At 27.9% G+C, this 16,552-nt stretch overlaps 2 protein-coding genes across 2 annotated transcripts in view; one reads left to right on the forward strand and one right to left on the reverse strand.

The window, feature by feature from the left end:
* The window catches only part of LOC112683519 (protein scarlet-like), a 5,760-nt gene extending 875 nt beyond the window's left edge, over window positions 1-4,885 (reverse strand). Inside the window, 11 exon segments of the mRNA XM_025554580.1 lie at window positions 210-333; window positions 416-640; window positions 2,360-2,465; window positions 2,572-2,603; window positions 2,673-2,832; window positions 2,920-3,311; window positions 3,395-3,528; window positions 3,608-3,657; window positions 3,731-3,779; window positions 4,409-4,601; window positions 4,693-4,885. Coding sequence (XP_025410365.1) covers window positions 210-333; window positions 416-640; window positions 2,360-2,465; window positions 2,572-2,603; window positions 2,673-2,832; window positions 2,920-3,311; window positions 3,395-3,528; window positions 3,608-3,657; window positions 3,731-3,779; window positions 4,409-4,601; window positions 4,693-4,704 — 1,477 coding nt within the window. The 5' untranslated portion in view covers window positions 4,705-4,885.
* A 6,333-nt stretch (window positions 4,886-11,218) lies between these two features.
* Window positions 11,219-12,968, forward strand: LOC112683532 (death-associated inhibitor of apoptosis 1-like). The gene is made up of 2 exons (XM_025554593.1): window positions 11,219-11,300; window positions 12,569-12,968. The coding sequence occupies exons 1-2, from the start codon at window positions 11,219-11,221 to the stop codon at window positions 12,937-12,939; spliced, it is 453 nt and encodes a 150-aa protein (XP_025410378.1). The 3' UTR covers window positions 12,940-12,968.
* The last annotated feature ends 3,584 nt before the right edge of the window (window positions 12,969-16,552 follow it).

Consider the following 16,552-nt stretch of genomic DNA (forward strand, 5'->3'; position numbering starts at 1 on the left):
AAAAAATGTTTTTAATATTTCACAGCGTTTTATTAGTATTCAAGATACTTTATTAAAAACCCGTTACCTATATTTTAGAAATCAATAAATTAATTTATGCTACAACGTTCGTATCAGTAATAATAATATTGAAAAGTTTAAAATTGATTTTTATTTTTAAATTGGAATAGATATTATTTATTAATAATATTAAAATTTAAATCAAATACCGTATGAAAATGCTGCGAATGACAATATGAAAAATACTACAAACTGCATAACACTCCAATGAACGCCAACAAGGTAAAATGCAGGTATAAGAAGAAATGAGAGCCGTATCATTATCCAAACAACCTATACAATAAACTCATTTATAATATTATTATTGTAATTGTGAAATCGACAAGAAAAATGAAACATTGTGTTAACCACTTACCGCAATTATTAATTCGGAAACATAATATACACTTAACGAGTATACTTCATTGTGAATTTCTCGGTGAACCACTGAAAATCTTTCTTGAAATTTTGTAACAGCAGAATAAGCGAAAGTAAACACGGAGGTAGTAACGAAGTTTAACCAAAAACCTTCCCAGTTTTGTACTGCTTTCGTATCAAATCGCAAGTTTCCAAACGGAGCTGACATTAGAAAACTTAAGCACTAAGAGCATTTAAAAAAATTATTTTATTTTAATAACGTTTTATTCAAATATCAAAAACACAATATACACTATATTAGCAATAATACTAACAACTCAATATAATTAGTCCAAACATTATAAAATTTTATATATATAAATATGCAAATATAATGTACTATAAGCATAGGCGTTGAGTATAACTTGACAGCAGTGACTTATAAGTGTAAAATTACTCATCGAATTACTAATACGTATTATAACATAATTTTTTGAATAAAAAATGTTTAAAACAATGTAATTAAAAATTAATTTATATTTAGTATATTCAACGGAACGAGGAAAAATATTGGTAGGTGTTTGGGCCGAAACGATTATGGAAGGACCAGTCACAATGACAATAAAAAAAAGAGCACAATGGTAATAATAGTTTTGCGCCCAACTTTGTATAAGTTAGGCTATTTCTCTGAATGCTGTTTTAAATACTTGATAGGTAACCTAATCATCAATCGCGCTAGACGGCGGCTACGATAACACTGACGGAGGAGCGAAAACAAATTATTTGCACAATAGGAAATAGAGTTTAGTTATCGGGGGAGAGGTCTCTATGGTCGAATCGGTCTGGAGCAATGACCACAGAGCTCACACACAAATCGGACAAAGACTAAAATTAAACTATCAGGCCAAAACTTACAAACTAACTTACGATGACTTGACTAGACAGGATAACGGTAACGATGGTAATTGATATCAGGGTAATCTGGAAGGTCTCACACATACTCTCCGAGTACTGGTGGACTTATGTCAATGCCCAAGTGACATAATCGGACCCAGAAAAGTGGTTGACACGAAACACGACAATGAACATTGATGGTAACATGAAGACGACAACGAAATAACTCACAGACGGTTTTGATAATCAGACGGCCTTTATTTACGGTAACTTTAAAGTTGCATATGGTATCAATCAGACACAGTATAACAAATAATAATAATTCATCACAATGGCGTAAATAACAAATATTTTATGTTGCCGCAATCTCACACAGCAATATAGGTATAATAATACTAATAATAATTACTGTAGTAAAAAAAGAATAACTGACGTTGGCGGAAAATATAAATGATTAATATAAATGGCGGAACGACACGTAGAAAAAAAAAGACAAAACGGACGTATGTATTTGCAACGACCACGAACACAACACACAACGTCGGTGAAAAAATCGCGACTGACGTACAACAGCAGATTAAGAATAACAATGATTATATAATTTACCTAATTTAATTTACAATAATAATACGGTTTTACCGATCATGGACGGGACGAGTGGAACGAATAGAAAACAGGAAAGGACGTAACCGCCGTCTTCCAAAGTCCAGCAGCACGGATGGCATAATAATTTGATAAACACGCGAACAGTAGGTATGTTTAACTATAACAAGGAACTAAATGAATGGTTTAAAATTAATTCATGTAGTCCATATATAAAATTTGAGACTTATGATATTTAAATACTTAGTACATTTTTGGAATTTCCTAACACTTTTCGAGAAAAATTGCAAATATAATATTATTTTATATTCATTAAAAGTGTTTGAAAAGTTATTATGAATTTGCTTATCTTCATAAAATAATTTCTAATATTTCATAAATAAAAATAACAATGTATACACTTATTTTCTAATGTAATAGGCAATACAGTAGTTTTGAATTAATATAAATTACTAATTATTATTACCAATGTAGATGCCAATTCCAGTAGTTTATTTTGGTAACTTCTTACGAAACATTTACTAGATCTGCCCAAAATCAATCTAAACTGAGTATTCCATGTTGGCTTTTTTCTTTAAAACAAATTAAAAATTTTTATTTTCTTTCAAATAAAATTGATTAGGTGGTATAAATGTATTTTAAAATAAAATGTAAAAAATGAATAAATATATTACTAATGTTTGTGAATACTGCAAATAATCCAATTTTTTCTATAAATATTAAAATAGGTATGTTATTAATACTATAACCGACTCATTTATAAATGTTTTATTTTTTACTTGATTATTAAAAATTTCGTAGTTGAGATCTGTTTGTAAGTCAGATGAGGATAACTTACACATTTCGTTTACGTTATCTTTCACCTTTTCATTTTCGGAATTCAGAATAGATATTATAAAATCAGCTTCGTTGAACATATTCGGGCAATCATAACTAAACCTATGTATATAATTTAAAATGTTTAAAAAATGTTCTTTTGAAACGTAGCCTAAACAATATACAATACATTTTAGAATTTTGATTTACTTATGAAATAACTGATGGACCATAGAAACGGGACCCTGATACACCACTTTTCCGCTTGATAACAATAATACGTCATCGAATTTTCCGAAAACACCAGACGCCGGTTGATGAATCGTGCATATCACGATTTTACCCATACGTGCGACACATCTCAAAGTATTTACTATGTGAGCAGCCGAGTAACTGTCCAGACCAGTTGTTATTTCATCACAGAACAGTATTGGTGGGTCGTTTAGTAATTGAACGGCAAGTGCAACTTTCTTCCTTTCTCCGCCGGACAGTACTGATATTCTTGTGTGCAACAGTTTACTCATACCTAACGTAGAGACTATATAATTCACATGTTCGTTTACAGCTGCTTTAGTCGTATTCCGATCCATTTTCAAATTGGCCTTAACTCACAATGCACAAATTATGTCATAATTATTTCTTGAGATACGTAAAAAAAAAAATATATATATAAATATATTATTACCATCAGAACCAAGTGTTCTAAAGCTGTTAACTGTTCGAAGCTAATGTCGTGTTGTGGTACGAATCCGGACATTTTGATCATCATTTCTTCGGTTACGGGTTGTCCATTAAGTAACAATTCACCTTCGAAATTCCCTAAATTATCGTTGAAAATTAACTATTATTCAAAAATCGGTTTTGTGAATAATTATATTATTATATAATAATACGTTACCTTTGGTTCGGTGACTTATGGTAGCCAGTAATGTTGTTTTTCCTGAACCACTAAATTAATATAAACGTTAACACATCAAATTAATACTTAAATGAATGATATAAAAAAATTACAAAAAGATACCTAGGTCCCATTATTCCTAGAAGGTTTCCACATTGTACGTTTCCACTGACTGTAAACATCACATACCAAATATTTTATTAATGAGATGAGTACTTTTAGATTTTAGTACATATCCTCATTCCAATCCTGGGCCAACGTGATTTCCAATAAATTTATATATCCTCAATAAATATTAATTCATTTTTTTTTTGATTTCTTGTATTAAATTTATTTTATAAAAGGTGTTTATATGAAAAATGTAATACAAATTTCTTATATTATATCTTCTCAATCTTCGACGAGTAACTTACAAATATTGTAGTTTCTATCAAATTACAAAATATTAATTTATGAATATTCATTTAATGAAAATGTCGCATATGATAATCAAGTAGTTATTATGGTTATTGTAATATTTTAACATAAATTAGATAAACTTCAAAAATCAAAAAACTATTTTAGGGATAATGATAGTCACCCATCATTGGCAATAGTAAGACACTGTTGGAATTACATACATATGTAAAATGAACGAACCTATCAACATTATTAGAAACAGATTAAAATTATGAAATTTAAACTATGTAATTACGATACTTAACCGTATTATACATAATCATATTCACGCTTTGCTTTTTTTTTTAAACTTACTTCATCAAATAAATATGCTGATGTTGTTAAATTAAATTTCATAATTACCGTTGTTCAATATCTGTTGGTAGGATGTCTTCGAGGGCTTAAAAAAGTTTTGCGTGACTCGTTTCACCGACACATTTAGTCTTTTCCAAGACAACACCAGTCGACCGTGCACGTATTGCATCGGTTTCTGATCCTCAGCCAAACCGTCCCAGTCGTTCCACATTTCATTGTACTGCAAGTTTAAAACCGTGTTCTGCAAAACGGATACAAATGTAATGACAATATAAACGTCGTTCAAATTACATATATGTATATATCTTTAAAGTCGTTGTGAAAATACTCACTTTCGGTGCCATAGCGGTTATTTAAAACACAGAATATCACGTAGATGATTACAAAACGAATATAGCATACGGAGCTACAACTGGCAGACTGTTATATTATTATTCTGTAACACATACAAACTAATCGAACCGATGAACGTGTATTAACTAAACATCACATAACCGGCGTGCGAGAATAGGCGTTGTGGTGGAACTGGTTTCAAGGTTTCAGATAAACTCAGTCTGAAACGTGTTTTAAAATAATTATAATAACGTTTTATATTTAAATACTTATGTACTTAACGCATCAATGAGTCATACACCGATGTAATTAAATTTTACTACTCAAATAATTTTCGTTAAATAATACGTACAGTTTTTGTTTACACTAGTAATTCATACTTTATGTTTATAATTTTTATCGTTTTGTAAGAGTATGTATTTCTAGTTTTTAAATTCTGAGGAATGTATTAGTTGTACCAAAATGTAGGTTTTTTGTGTTTATGTTTATGATTTTGAACAGGATTGCTTCGATTATCATCAAATAAAAAATATAATGTAGAAAATGGATTCTAGTTGGTACTTTTTAGTTAGTATTTATTTCGTCATAACTCAAAAAATAAAAATCGTAGACACATGTAATTTGTAGTGAATTCTTATGTCATAATTTGTTAATGATTTTTTTTTTTATATAATTTTTTGAAAATTGAATCTATCATATTAATTACCTGTATATCAATTTTGGATAAACATTGTTGTAGCTTTGTAATTAAAAAAATCATCTTCTAGACGACAAAAAATATTTACTAAACGAGATTAATGTCGTCCAGTATAATCGTTAGATATACATTGATAGATACTCTATCGGGTATAACTTTAATTAAAATTTAATAATTGGTGTTTAAATATGGGTCACTCAAACTCTCAATCAGTATTAATCGCACAATAAGTTTATATCAAGTAATAAAAAATTTATAAATATGTTATGATAGTACAATAGACAATATACGAATACACTTCTGAATATATAATGACATATTTGTAGTTTATGATTTTGAAGTTCGAGGACGAATTTTTGATCGACGACGGTTATTCGTTATTACAGGATCCGGTGAATTTTCTTTTACAGGCAAATCGCCTGACAACACACTTGGTACATCTGTTGCAATCCAATGATATTACGTCATGTCAGTCCCCACACTGATTCTCAACTGATTCGGATGGTTCAACGAGTTTATAGCTGCTACCTTGTTATAATAAAAATACTGAACCCGAGACGTCGATTTTTATTAACTTGACACAAACCTGGTCTTATACGAACGCATACAAAACATTTTGGAACTCACTATGTCAGTGGTTCCCAACCTTTTTAGTAGTGCGGACTACCAATTTCGTAGAAAATCTTTGAGGCCCACCAATACTTATATATATAATGTGCACATACGTCAGTTATTACAATTTATTTATTAAAAAATAATTGTTTATCAAAAAAAAAAAAAATTTCATTGAAGCAGATTATTCAAGAGTTAAACAATTTAATGTAATTTTGGATTGTCCCCCACGAGAAAATCAATATCTGGATTAAAAATGAAAATGTTTAGCCTTAAATCACTTAAAATTCAATTTATTCCTACATTTTTTTTTTTTAAATCGGTCCTATATGGAGACGTAGTCTAAGACCTTCATACTGCAGATAATGCAAAACAAATTGAGCGTGTTCGTGCTAGGTTTTTACGTTATACTAAGTTCATACTTAAGATGACTTGTGCACCTTATAACCAGGGCCGGATTAACCTAGGTGCAAAAGGAGTATTTGCTCCAGAGCGGCAAATTTAGTGGGACGGCATAAATAAAATAGCCGCAAAAAAATTATTTAAGATCGTCATTAATACAAGAAAAAATGTCTAATTTATCAATTTTATGCATAGAATCTGATTTGGTTGAGGGAATGAAGTGATAAGAACTAACATAAAAACTTGTAATTATTAAATCCATAAAAAAATATAATTAAAAAAAAAATAAATAATTTATAATATATACATAGTTATATGGTTATAGTTTTTTTTTTTTTAATTGGCGTTAATATTAAAAATTACTTTAATTATTATCTGTATATATTGAACCAATTTATTAATATTATAATTGTATTTTGTCAGTATTTTCCATTAGCTTAAAAAAATTCTTTGAAAAACTATTCTATGATATTTAACATATACCTTGGTATTTATACTTTTTAATTTAAGTAGATTAATTATTATATTAGGTAATAGTGATGGGCAACGATATCGATATCGTGACACATTTTCGACACCGATATCGTACTATAGTTGTACAATATATCGCAATATCAAATTTAATAATTTTTCTAGAAATACATTTTATTTTTAAATTCTAAGCTTTAGTAAATTTTATTGTGTGTGCTGTGTAATAAATCATAAACTAATAACTAATAAGTAATAATATTTGTCTAATAATATAACTGATAAAATTTGTACACGTGTCCTCGGGAAATGTGAATTATTATATTATTTATATTTAATTTTACATTTCTATATTATTATTACATTTGATATACCTTAAAATGTTATCTGTATCGATAAGCATTATGTACTAGATAAAAGTTTATGATTTTGGTGTATCAATAATAAATATCATATACTAAATTTATAAAAATATAATTCGATATCGATACACAATATTATATCATTGCCCAACACTATTAGGTACCTATATTTTATAATATATATAGTATATATTTATAAGTAGTATTTTATTTTTTAATGGAAACCAGGATTTTTTTTTTTTTTTGGTCTCATTTAAACCTTATTTCTTTGAGGGGGAAGGGGGCAAACATTATTTGCTCTAAGGCGGCATCAGTCCTTAATCTGGCACTGCTTATAACTCATAATCTCATAACATCGATTGCTATTCACCTAAGTCTGGTCTCCTTGGCGGAACATCCCCATATCGCAGGTATTACATTCCTTGCGGGTCTTTTAAACAACAATATAGATTCTCCTGTACTTCTATCTCTGATCTGCTTTACAGTTCCTTCCCGTTCATCTAATTCCAAGGCCCTCTCCTATGTCCCACACGCCACCAACAACTATATGGCTAATGAGCCTTTAAGACGATTAATGTCGTTTGCCAATACAAACCCTGCCTTCGAAGATTTGCAAAGTTATAAATGTATATATTTATATATTTATTGTACTTGGATAGATTTTTTTTTCTTATTATATTAATGTATTGATGTATGGATGCAATTTTGAATTTGTAACGAATTCTGTAATCTCAAATATATAATATTTAATGTCAAAAGAACTAAGCCCGTATAACTAATTAAAATTAAATAAATAAAAGAAAATATATATTTAAAAACTCAATGAAAATATAAATTATATTACTACACATTTAAGAACGAAAAATCAGAAAATTACGATAGTATACAGTGGTGTAGTTACGGGGGAGGGGGGTGTAAGGGGTTTCTACCCCCCCACAGATTTTTTTTTTAATGATATTTGATTATTATTTATTAATATTTATCTATTATAGAAAAATACTTTGATTTTACTATGATTAGGTATATATTAAAAATTGAGTAACAAAATAATTTTTATTAAATACGGGACATAATAATTATACCATTTTAAATGTAATATTATTACATATGACCTCGTTTTAAGATATACCAAGAACACTTAAAAACTTGCTTTTAAACACCCCTTCCTCCAAAAAAAAATTGATATCTACGCCACTGATAGTATATCATTCCAGTCATTATTTTTCGATGCTAAAATTACAATATTATATTTAGTCTTTCTGAATACAAATAAGTACGTTGAACCACTTAATAACCCAACCACTTTTTTTATTTATTAGAACTTTATAAATAATCTTGTCAAAAGGTATTACTATTGATAAGTATTTCCCTCACTTCATTATTTTCGATTTATCGATAGGGGCGAAATACATGTTTTTACATTGTTTTTTTGAACTGTAGAGATTTTATTGATACACCAAACGTTAAGATCGATTAGTAATGGTTTTCAAATTATCAAGAGTTTACTGTAAGTGTATTATTAGAAAGTATTATATTATATGAATGACATAGTGCAACGGTTCCCAACCCATGGACCGCAGCCCACAGGTGGTACTGGGCCTGAACCATATTATATTAACATTACTTACATATATTTTTAAAATATTAAATATCAGCAAGCGAAGAAGATTCGTTGATTGAACTTTCATGTGAACAGACTCTAAAATCGTTTTTTAAAACTACACCATTATTACCATTCTAGTTAAATATTCTGCAAGGGGGGGGGGGGGCAGCTGAGGTTGTAGCCCAAGGGCCTGGGGCCTGACCAAATTCATTACGTTTCGGTCATGGTGTCGAGCTATTTATGGATCACCTACATGAATCGTGCTAATAACCTACCCAAATAATTATAGCGTATGCTGTATAGTTATAACGAGACTACAATAAAGAGAACAATATTGATCTAAAACGTAGACAAATAACATTTTCATGAAAGACACATAGGCTATAAATAATTATTTTAATTTAGTCTGTGGAATAACCATGGTTGCGATTACATTATCTCTTTGCAGTGGTGTAGCCAGGAATTATCCAAGAGGGGGGGGGGTTTATATTTTAGCAAATCACTAAAATATATTGTCCCGGTATGGTAAAACTGTAAATGTTCCGCTGAGTTGTACGCAAGTTGAATAATACATCTTTGATTAGACTAATAATAATACCTATTTGTGAACGTTATTATTATTTATAATTATTGTACAGAGTACACATTAATTGACTTAATACAGATACACAGATAAAAGTATATGTATATATATATAAAAAAAAAAAACTTTATTAAATTATAAGTATTAGTATTAATTAGAAATATTTGTATAATATTAGAATTTACATTCTAAGTTAGTTATAACGTATAAGTTATAGCAATTTTAATTTTCTTGAGATTTTAGCAAAGTCATCAAGAACTTCATCTATAGTTATAACTATTTCACGATGAATATTTAGTAACGCTAAACTATTTAGTCGATTTTCTCCAGTAGTATTTCTGAGGTATGTTCCAAGTTTTTATAAGGTAGAAAATTACTTTTCACTGCTTACTGTAATTATGGGAAGTGTAGTTAGTATTTGTAGAAGTTTATTAATCGATGGAAAAATGAGTGGGTTACATGTTATAAGAGCTTCCATTGCATTTTTGGGTTTTCTGCTCCAACAAACTTTTGTGTCCATGTTAATACTTCTCCAATTACTGAATTAGGACTAAATTTTAAATCTTCGCAATACTTTTTTGTCAAACTTTTAATGTTTTCTTCTTTATCTGGCAAATTATTGTTTGGCTAGAGACATCAAAAATTAGCGATCAGATATTTATGTACAATGAATCTATCATGAAATTTTCTAATTAAGTTATCTAAAATGAATAATGATGTTTTTTAGTAATTGTTTGGACAAGTGGTTTTTACATTAAAACGATTTTTCTGTATGTTTGTAACTCGAGGTAAAGTTATTTCAATATATATATAATATAATATAGTGACATACATTTTTCTTTCACTTCCATAAATATTTTTTTCAAATTTTTCATCAGCATTATTTCTGATATTTTTTATCACATTAGAAAGCCAATGACTTTACTGAGAGGTATACTTAACTTAGAGTTATACCAAACACCTTTTCTAGTAGATATGTTGCTGAAATAAATTTCGGATGCTTAATAGCGCAGAAGAATTGATAGGCTCCTGATAATGAATCTGTCTGGCCATGTAGAAATAATAGATAATCCATCATCAACTACATCAAATAACTCCATAAAAGTAATTATGGAGTCATGCCGATCGAACCATCTTGTTCGACAAAATAATTTTAATCTTGTTATCTGAGATACAGGACAAACACATTTCATTGATTCTAACATTATGTTTTGTCGTTTTGGATATTTAAAAACTATGCACAATTTTTGTATGGTGCCAGTACAGTTTCGTATGGATTGAATATTACATGTATCTGACATTGCTAAGTAGTGAGTCGTGGATATTTTTTGTAATAGTTTTTGATTTTCTTTTCTGACTATGTATATTATCTATAGTAATTACTAGAGACCGGATTTTTATGCAGTAAAAATCAAAAAAAGTTAATAACATAAAAATTGCAAAAACATGCAGTTAAGTGCCTAAATCGTTCAAAAATGTATTTTTTTCCTAAAATCGCTTAATACTTTCCAAAATTTTGTAAACATTCAAAGTACGCTTGAATTATACTTTATTTATCCAGTTTTTTACACTATTAGAGGATTAGCAAAAAATTAATGAGTAATTAATAATTAAAAGATTAATATAAATATATACATATATAAAAAAACCATACCAACAGAGTTAAGCTATTTAATTTTAATTTTAACTATTATACTCGTACATACATAAAAAAATTTATTTTTTTATTAAGTTAAAATTTACAATGTTATACATTTCAAAATTGTGTGCAGAAAAATTGTGCCTTCTATCACTCAATATGTCATTTAATTTGGAAAATGTTCATTCTACTTCAAAAGAAGTGATAGGACTTATTTTGCAGCAAGCGACGATTGCAGGCTGTTGTTCAACATTTATATTTTTCGAATTATATTATATTTTTTTAATTTTTGACGACAGACTTGACCCAATTTTTGGCATTTTATAAATTTGTTTATATTTTTTTATGCAAATTATTCGTAATGAAACTATCACGACACTAACCAATTTAAGAAACACTCAAACACAAAGTCAGACAGAAACTAAAGTGCTAATGGCCGGAGATTTCATTCATTATTTAATTAGTAGTTGCTACCATTTATTTTTACCACGAAACACTAATAAATTTATGTTATTCTAAGAATATTAGCAGCTTGGATTCACTTTTTCCTTTTGTATAGTTGAAAACTGAAATAAACAAATATTTACGTACATACCTGTATGTAGGTAATATAATTGTATATACCTATCTGGCTACTTATATACGTATATATATATATATATATTATCTAGTTAAATTTTAAAAATGCAGAATATGCAATTTCAATCAACGAAAATCAAAATCGTGCAATTTAAAATAAAAAGTGCAAAACGTGCAATTTCGTGCAAAATAAAACTACGTTTATATTAATCTGCTTCTCACGATTAGGATTTATAATTTTTTTTATATGATTTAAAGCAAAGGAAAAAAATTGCAATTGCACGAGAATCCGGTCTTTAGTAATTACTAACTAGTAAAAACTTAACAGTAAACAGTTAAACAGATTCAAAATATTTGACCGACAAACAAACGGTAAAATATTTTTAGTTACTGTGTAAAAATGTGCACTAAATATTTTTTATACATTTTTTTATTTGACTAAAATAATTTTCACATATATTTTTACACATTTCGATTTAACATTTGAATAGACTGTAAAATAATCCACGAACGTCACAACCATCAAATAATCGGATTCAGATTTCGACTATAAAACATAAAAGAGTCGTTATAACGGCATTCATCGGACAGCTTATAGTAGGTTGATATACTTGCGACGTCGAACTCTAAAGTCACTGGAACTTAGCCATCTGCACGCTAGACTCATCGTACCATAACCAATCGTTATTGTCGAACATGATCACAAATGATATTTTACGATTATACTACAAGTCTATTGTAGGAAATTTTTTATATATCATAGTGTAGCACTGTTTTATTTTCATTTTTTTCATATATTAATCATTTATAACAAATATTTTTTATATTAGAGTCAGTTCGCTATAAACTACTGTTTCGATAACTTGTCTGTATTCGTATAAGTTTGTAATTTCTTAGAGTAAATCGATCGTTTTATTGTAATGTATTAAGTTAATAATAATTTATTATATGCAGTTAAAAACTGTCAAATTTCTCAACATCCAGAGTATGCAACATTTACAAAACGGTTTCAATTTCTCAAGAACTTTCCATCGACCTTACCTGATAAATTAAAATTATCTGAAGTAGGATTTTTCACTAAAACTAGAGATTCAGTTCAATGTTTCTATTGCAGCTTAATATTAAGTAATTTGGTTAATGGAGATTGTCCGTATCGCAAGCATGCAAAATTTTCTAATCTAATGGCCGTTCATCAATATAAAGATACTTTAATATTTGATAAACCAATTTATGTGGGGTCTGCAATTTTAGACGTATCGAAAATATTTATGTATTCATTTCACTATGTTATAATGAAATAAAAATATGGTGATAAAATAAGTATTTTGTATTCAGGTACAGATTCATTAATATATGAAATTCTAACAAAAATTTTTTTTACTGATTTAAAAAATGATTTTCTAACATATTTTGACACATCAAATTATCCTAAAGATCATAATTGTTTAAGTAATGACTATAAAAATCAACCTGGTTGTTTTAAAGATGAATTTAAAGGTGTTATACTAAAATAATTTATTTCGTTAAGACCAAAATTATATGCTTACAAGACTGTAGACGATAAGGAAATAAAAAAAGCGAAAGGTGTAAAAAAATATGTAATCGAGAAACATATACGATTTGATAATTATATAAATATATTAAATGCTTACATAAATCATCAACCTGTTTCTAAAGAACAAGCTTATACAAACATGAATTTTATTCAATCGAATAAACATTTTGTCCGCTCTAAAACTTTAAATAAGCTTGTTTTAAATGCTTCTGATGATAAACGGTTTATAAGAGCTGATGGTATTAACACCTTAGCTTATGGTCATTATAAGCTAAAAAAAAAAAAAAAAATAAACAAAACTTGATCATTTCTGTAAATTTTAATTTTTTTTTATTTAAAATATGATTGTGTAAAAATAATATAAAGCAAGTAAATATCACAAATAAAATATCATTAAAAATTAAAACTATAATAATACATCATTTTTATTTTAAAATATCTGTGGATTGTATCCATGAATTATAATTTAAATTTAACCCAAGCCATTTTACAAGAATACTATTTTTCTTTCTTTTTATAATACGAGTACGTTCAATGAGGAAGGTGTCTGGAAAATTAGTTTAATTTCTTGTTCGTAAAACAGCTACGAACTATATTACCTAATGAATGTTTTAGCTGATAAGTTACCGGATCTGTTTGTAAAATTTTTGAAATTGTAAAAATGTCTGTCGTCCAATTTGGTGTATATCCTTTACTGAATGTATGTTTATATTTAGATATTCTAACTTCATTATATCGTTGTATCATTAATATTGTATTTACATTTTAATTTATTTTTTGTTTTAAGTAATTGTAGTTTTATAGACTGTTCGAGCTTCATGTGATGTATATTTAATTGTTGTATGTTTAGTATTATTATAATTATATACAATATTATGTATTGAACTGTACCAATCATATGAACCTATTACTATATACTTTTTTATAAATTATATTTTTAATTATACGTATAACACGTTCAGCTATTGCTGCTTTTATACCACTGTATGTTGAATAATGTTTAATGATATATTTTTTCATAAGATTTTGAAATTGTTTGTTGTAAAACTCTGTACCGTTATATGTTTGTAAAAATTTTGGATGATTTATTTGTAATATATTTATCATATCTTGTGTAACTTGTTTTGAAGATTTATTTTTTAATGCCTGAACTCATAAATACTTGGTATATGTATCTATTAAAATTAGAATAAATTTATGTCCAATATTATACTTAGAATATGATTGCATTCTATTAGATTTACTTTCCAAATATCGTCTTTGAATAAAGAAATTATTTTTCTTCTAGGAAATTTTTTTTCTCGCCGGTTTATGTAGCTCTTCTGCTACTTTTTCTAATGTAGTCATATTAATGCGTGATAACTTTAATGTAATACTTGTTTTAATATAAAAAATATATTTTTTTCAGTATATAATGAATAATGATGTAATAATGGGAGTTATAAAGACTTGTTATCAGAGCCCAACTTAGAGGGGGGGCTAGGGGGGCTACAGCCCCGGGCCCCGGTATTATTTGGGGCTCCAGGCCTCTGTTGACAATTAAATATTTAAGTGGTATTGTAAAATTTTAAGATATTTCTTTTGTTTAACATTTACAAAACAAATTAATCATGTTTCGTAATGGAATTTAAAATTATTATCTAATCGATAAAATAAAGCTATTAAATTTTGAGATAAAGTTGGCCAAAAACACTTTACCATTTATATTTACCTATCCTATCACCTAATTATTAACGTGTATACCTATAGGCCAAGTTTAAACACTTGTATAATAACACGAATCGCAACATTTGTAAGCCGCGCATTATTTAAAAATATCTCGGGTTTTTGCGAACGCTCAGTTTATCTAAACGTGGGTATACACTAATTGTTTACCTCTACCAAATCGTTAAGGTATTTTCTATTACATACATTTTGTTGGTTAGTTTTACATCGTTAATACAATCGATACGTTAGTTAGTATTCTGTTGATTGTTGTAACTCGTGATTTTAAATTGGTTTTAAGTAGAGTTCGTGAGTTTTGTTCGTTATTAGTGTATAATAAAAAATATTAAAATTTGAAAATATCAAACAAAAAAAGGATTTATCTCAGTGGTTATGCAAAACGAAAATTTAAGAAGGAGGCTGAAGATGCAGTAAGCAAATTACCTAAATCAACAAATTTCTTTAAAACTGTTAATAGTTTAAACGAAGTAGAAGAAGAAGCTAATGCAAATAATAAAGATGATTTGGTTTTAAATAATAGTTATCTTGATGTTGAAAACATAAATAACGATAGTAATAATATGTCTAATACAATAATCATTTCAAACTATGATGCTTTAAATTTTTCTGAAAATGAATCTGACAATTGTTCTGCAGTAGAAGATTAAGTGATTGCTACTAATTTTAATTCGGATTTTCATAACTTTGAAATTGATATTGAATCATATCAAGATCCGGGAATGTAGCCTTTAGTGTTAAACAACACTTTTATAGAATTATGCTGCTTAAAAGGACCAGCATTTTTCAGAATATCGATCCAAAAAAATTTCATTCTTCCGAAAAAAAATTTAAAAATTATAATCGCTAATTAAATATTTCATTATTAGAATTAAAATTGCCTATTGGTGAAATACACTCACGTAAATGGCTTATGTTTTCTGAACACACTGGCAAAGTTTACTGTTTTGTTTGTAAACTATTTAATAAATCAAATAATTTAAGTTTTATTAATCCTGGTTTTAACAATTGAAAAAAATCTTACGAAAAAGTTAAAGAACATGAAAATAGTGCAAACTATCGTGAATCAATGTTAACTTGGTTAGATTGTGTAAACACTAAACATCGTATAGACAAAACTATAACCTAAAAAATATTGAATGACAATTAGTATTGGGTTTAAGTGTTGCACCGTGTAGTATCTGTTGTTAAATTTTTGGCTGTTCGTGGGTTAGCATTTGAGGGTAATGACTCGCAGTTGGGTTCTCCGAGTAATGTAAATTTTCTTGGAATTCTTGAAGTTATTTTCGAATTTAATCCCTTTTTAAAACAACATGAATGAACGCGCTAATAAAGGATCAGGCAATGTAACTTATTTTTCGATTCGAATTTGTAACGAAATAATTGACCTAATGGCAAATGAAGTTTTATTTAAAAATAACTAAATAGTTACAAGAAATTAAATACTTCGGTCTAATTTTAGATTCTACTCTAGATAGAGCACATAGAGATCAATTTGCTGTTGTTATTAGATGCTGTTATAAAGGGTTAGTTGTTGAGCGATTTTTAACATACATTCATATATTAAGCTATACTGGTATTTAAATGGCCGAAGAAGTAATACATTTTTTGGAAAATAATAAAATTAATTTGCAATA

Source organism: Sipha flava, unplaced genomic scaffold (genome assembly GCF_003268045.1).
Source record: "Sipha flava isolate LNK unplaced genomic scaffold, YSA_version1 229_pilon_pilon, whole genome shotgun sequence".
In the NCBI taxonomy this organism is placed as follows: domain Eukaryota; kingdom Metazoa; phylum Arthropoda; class Insecta; order Hemiptera; family Aphididae; genus Sipha; species Sipha flava.

Excerpts from the sequence above, each read along its gene's own strand:
- LOC112683532 (XM_025554593.1), top strand. The coding sequence starts at position 11,219 with ATGTCATTTAATTTGGAAAATGTTCATTCTACTTCAAAAGAAGTGATA. Across the intron at positions 11,301-12,568 it reads GCAAGCGACGATTGCAGGCT|TTAATAATAATTTATTATAT; the intron begins GTTGTTCAACAT and ends TAATGTATTAAG.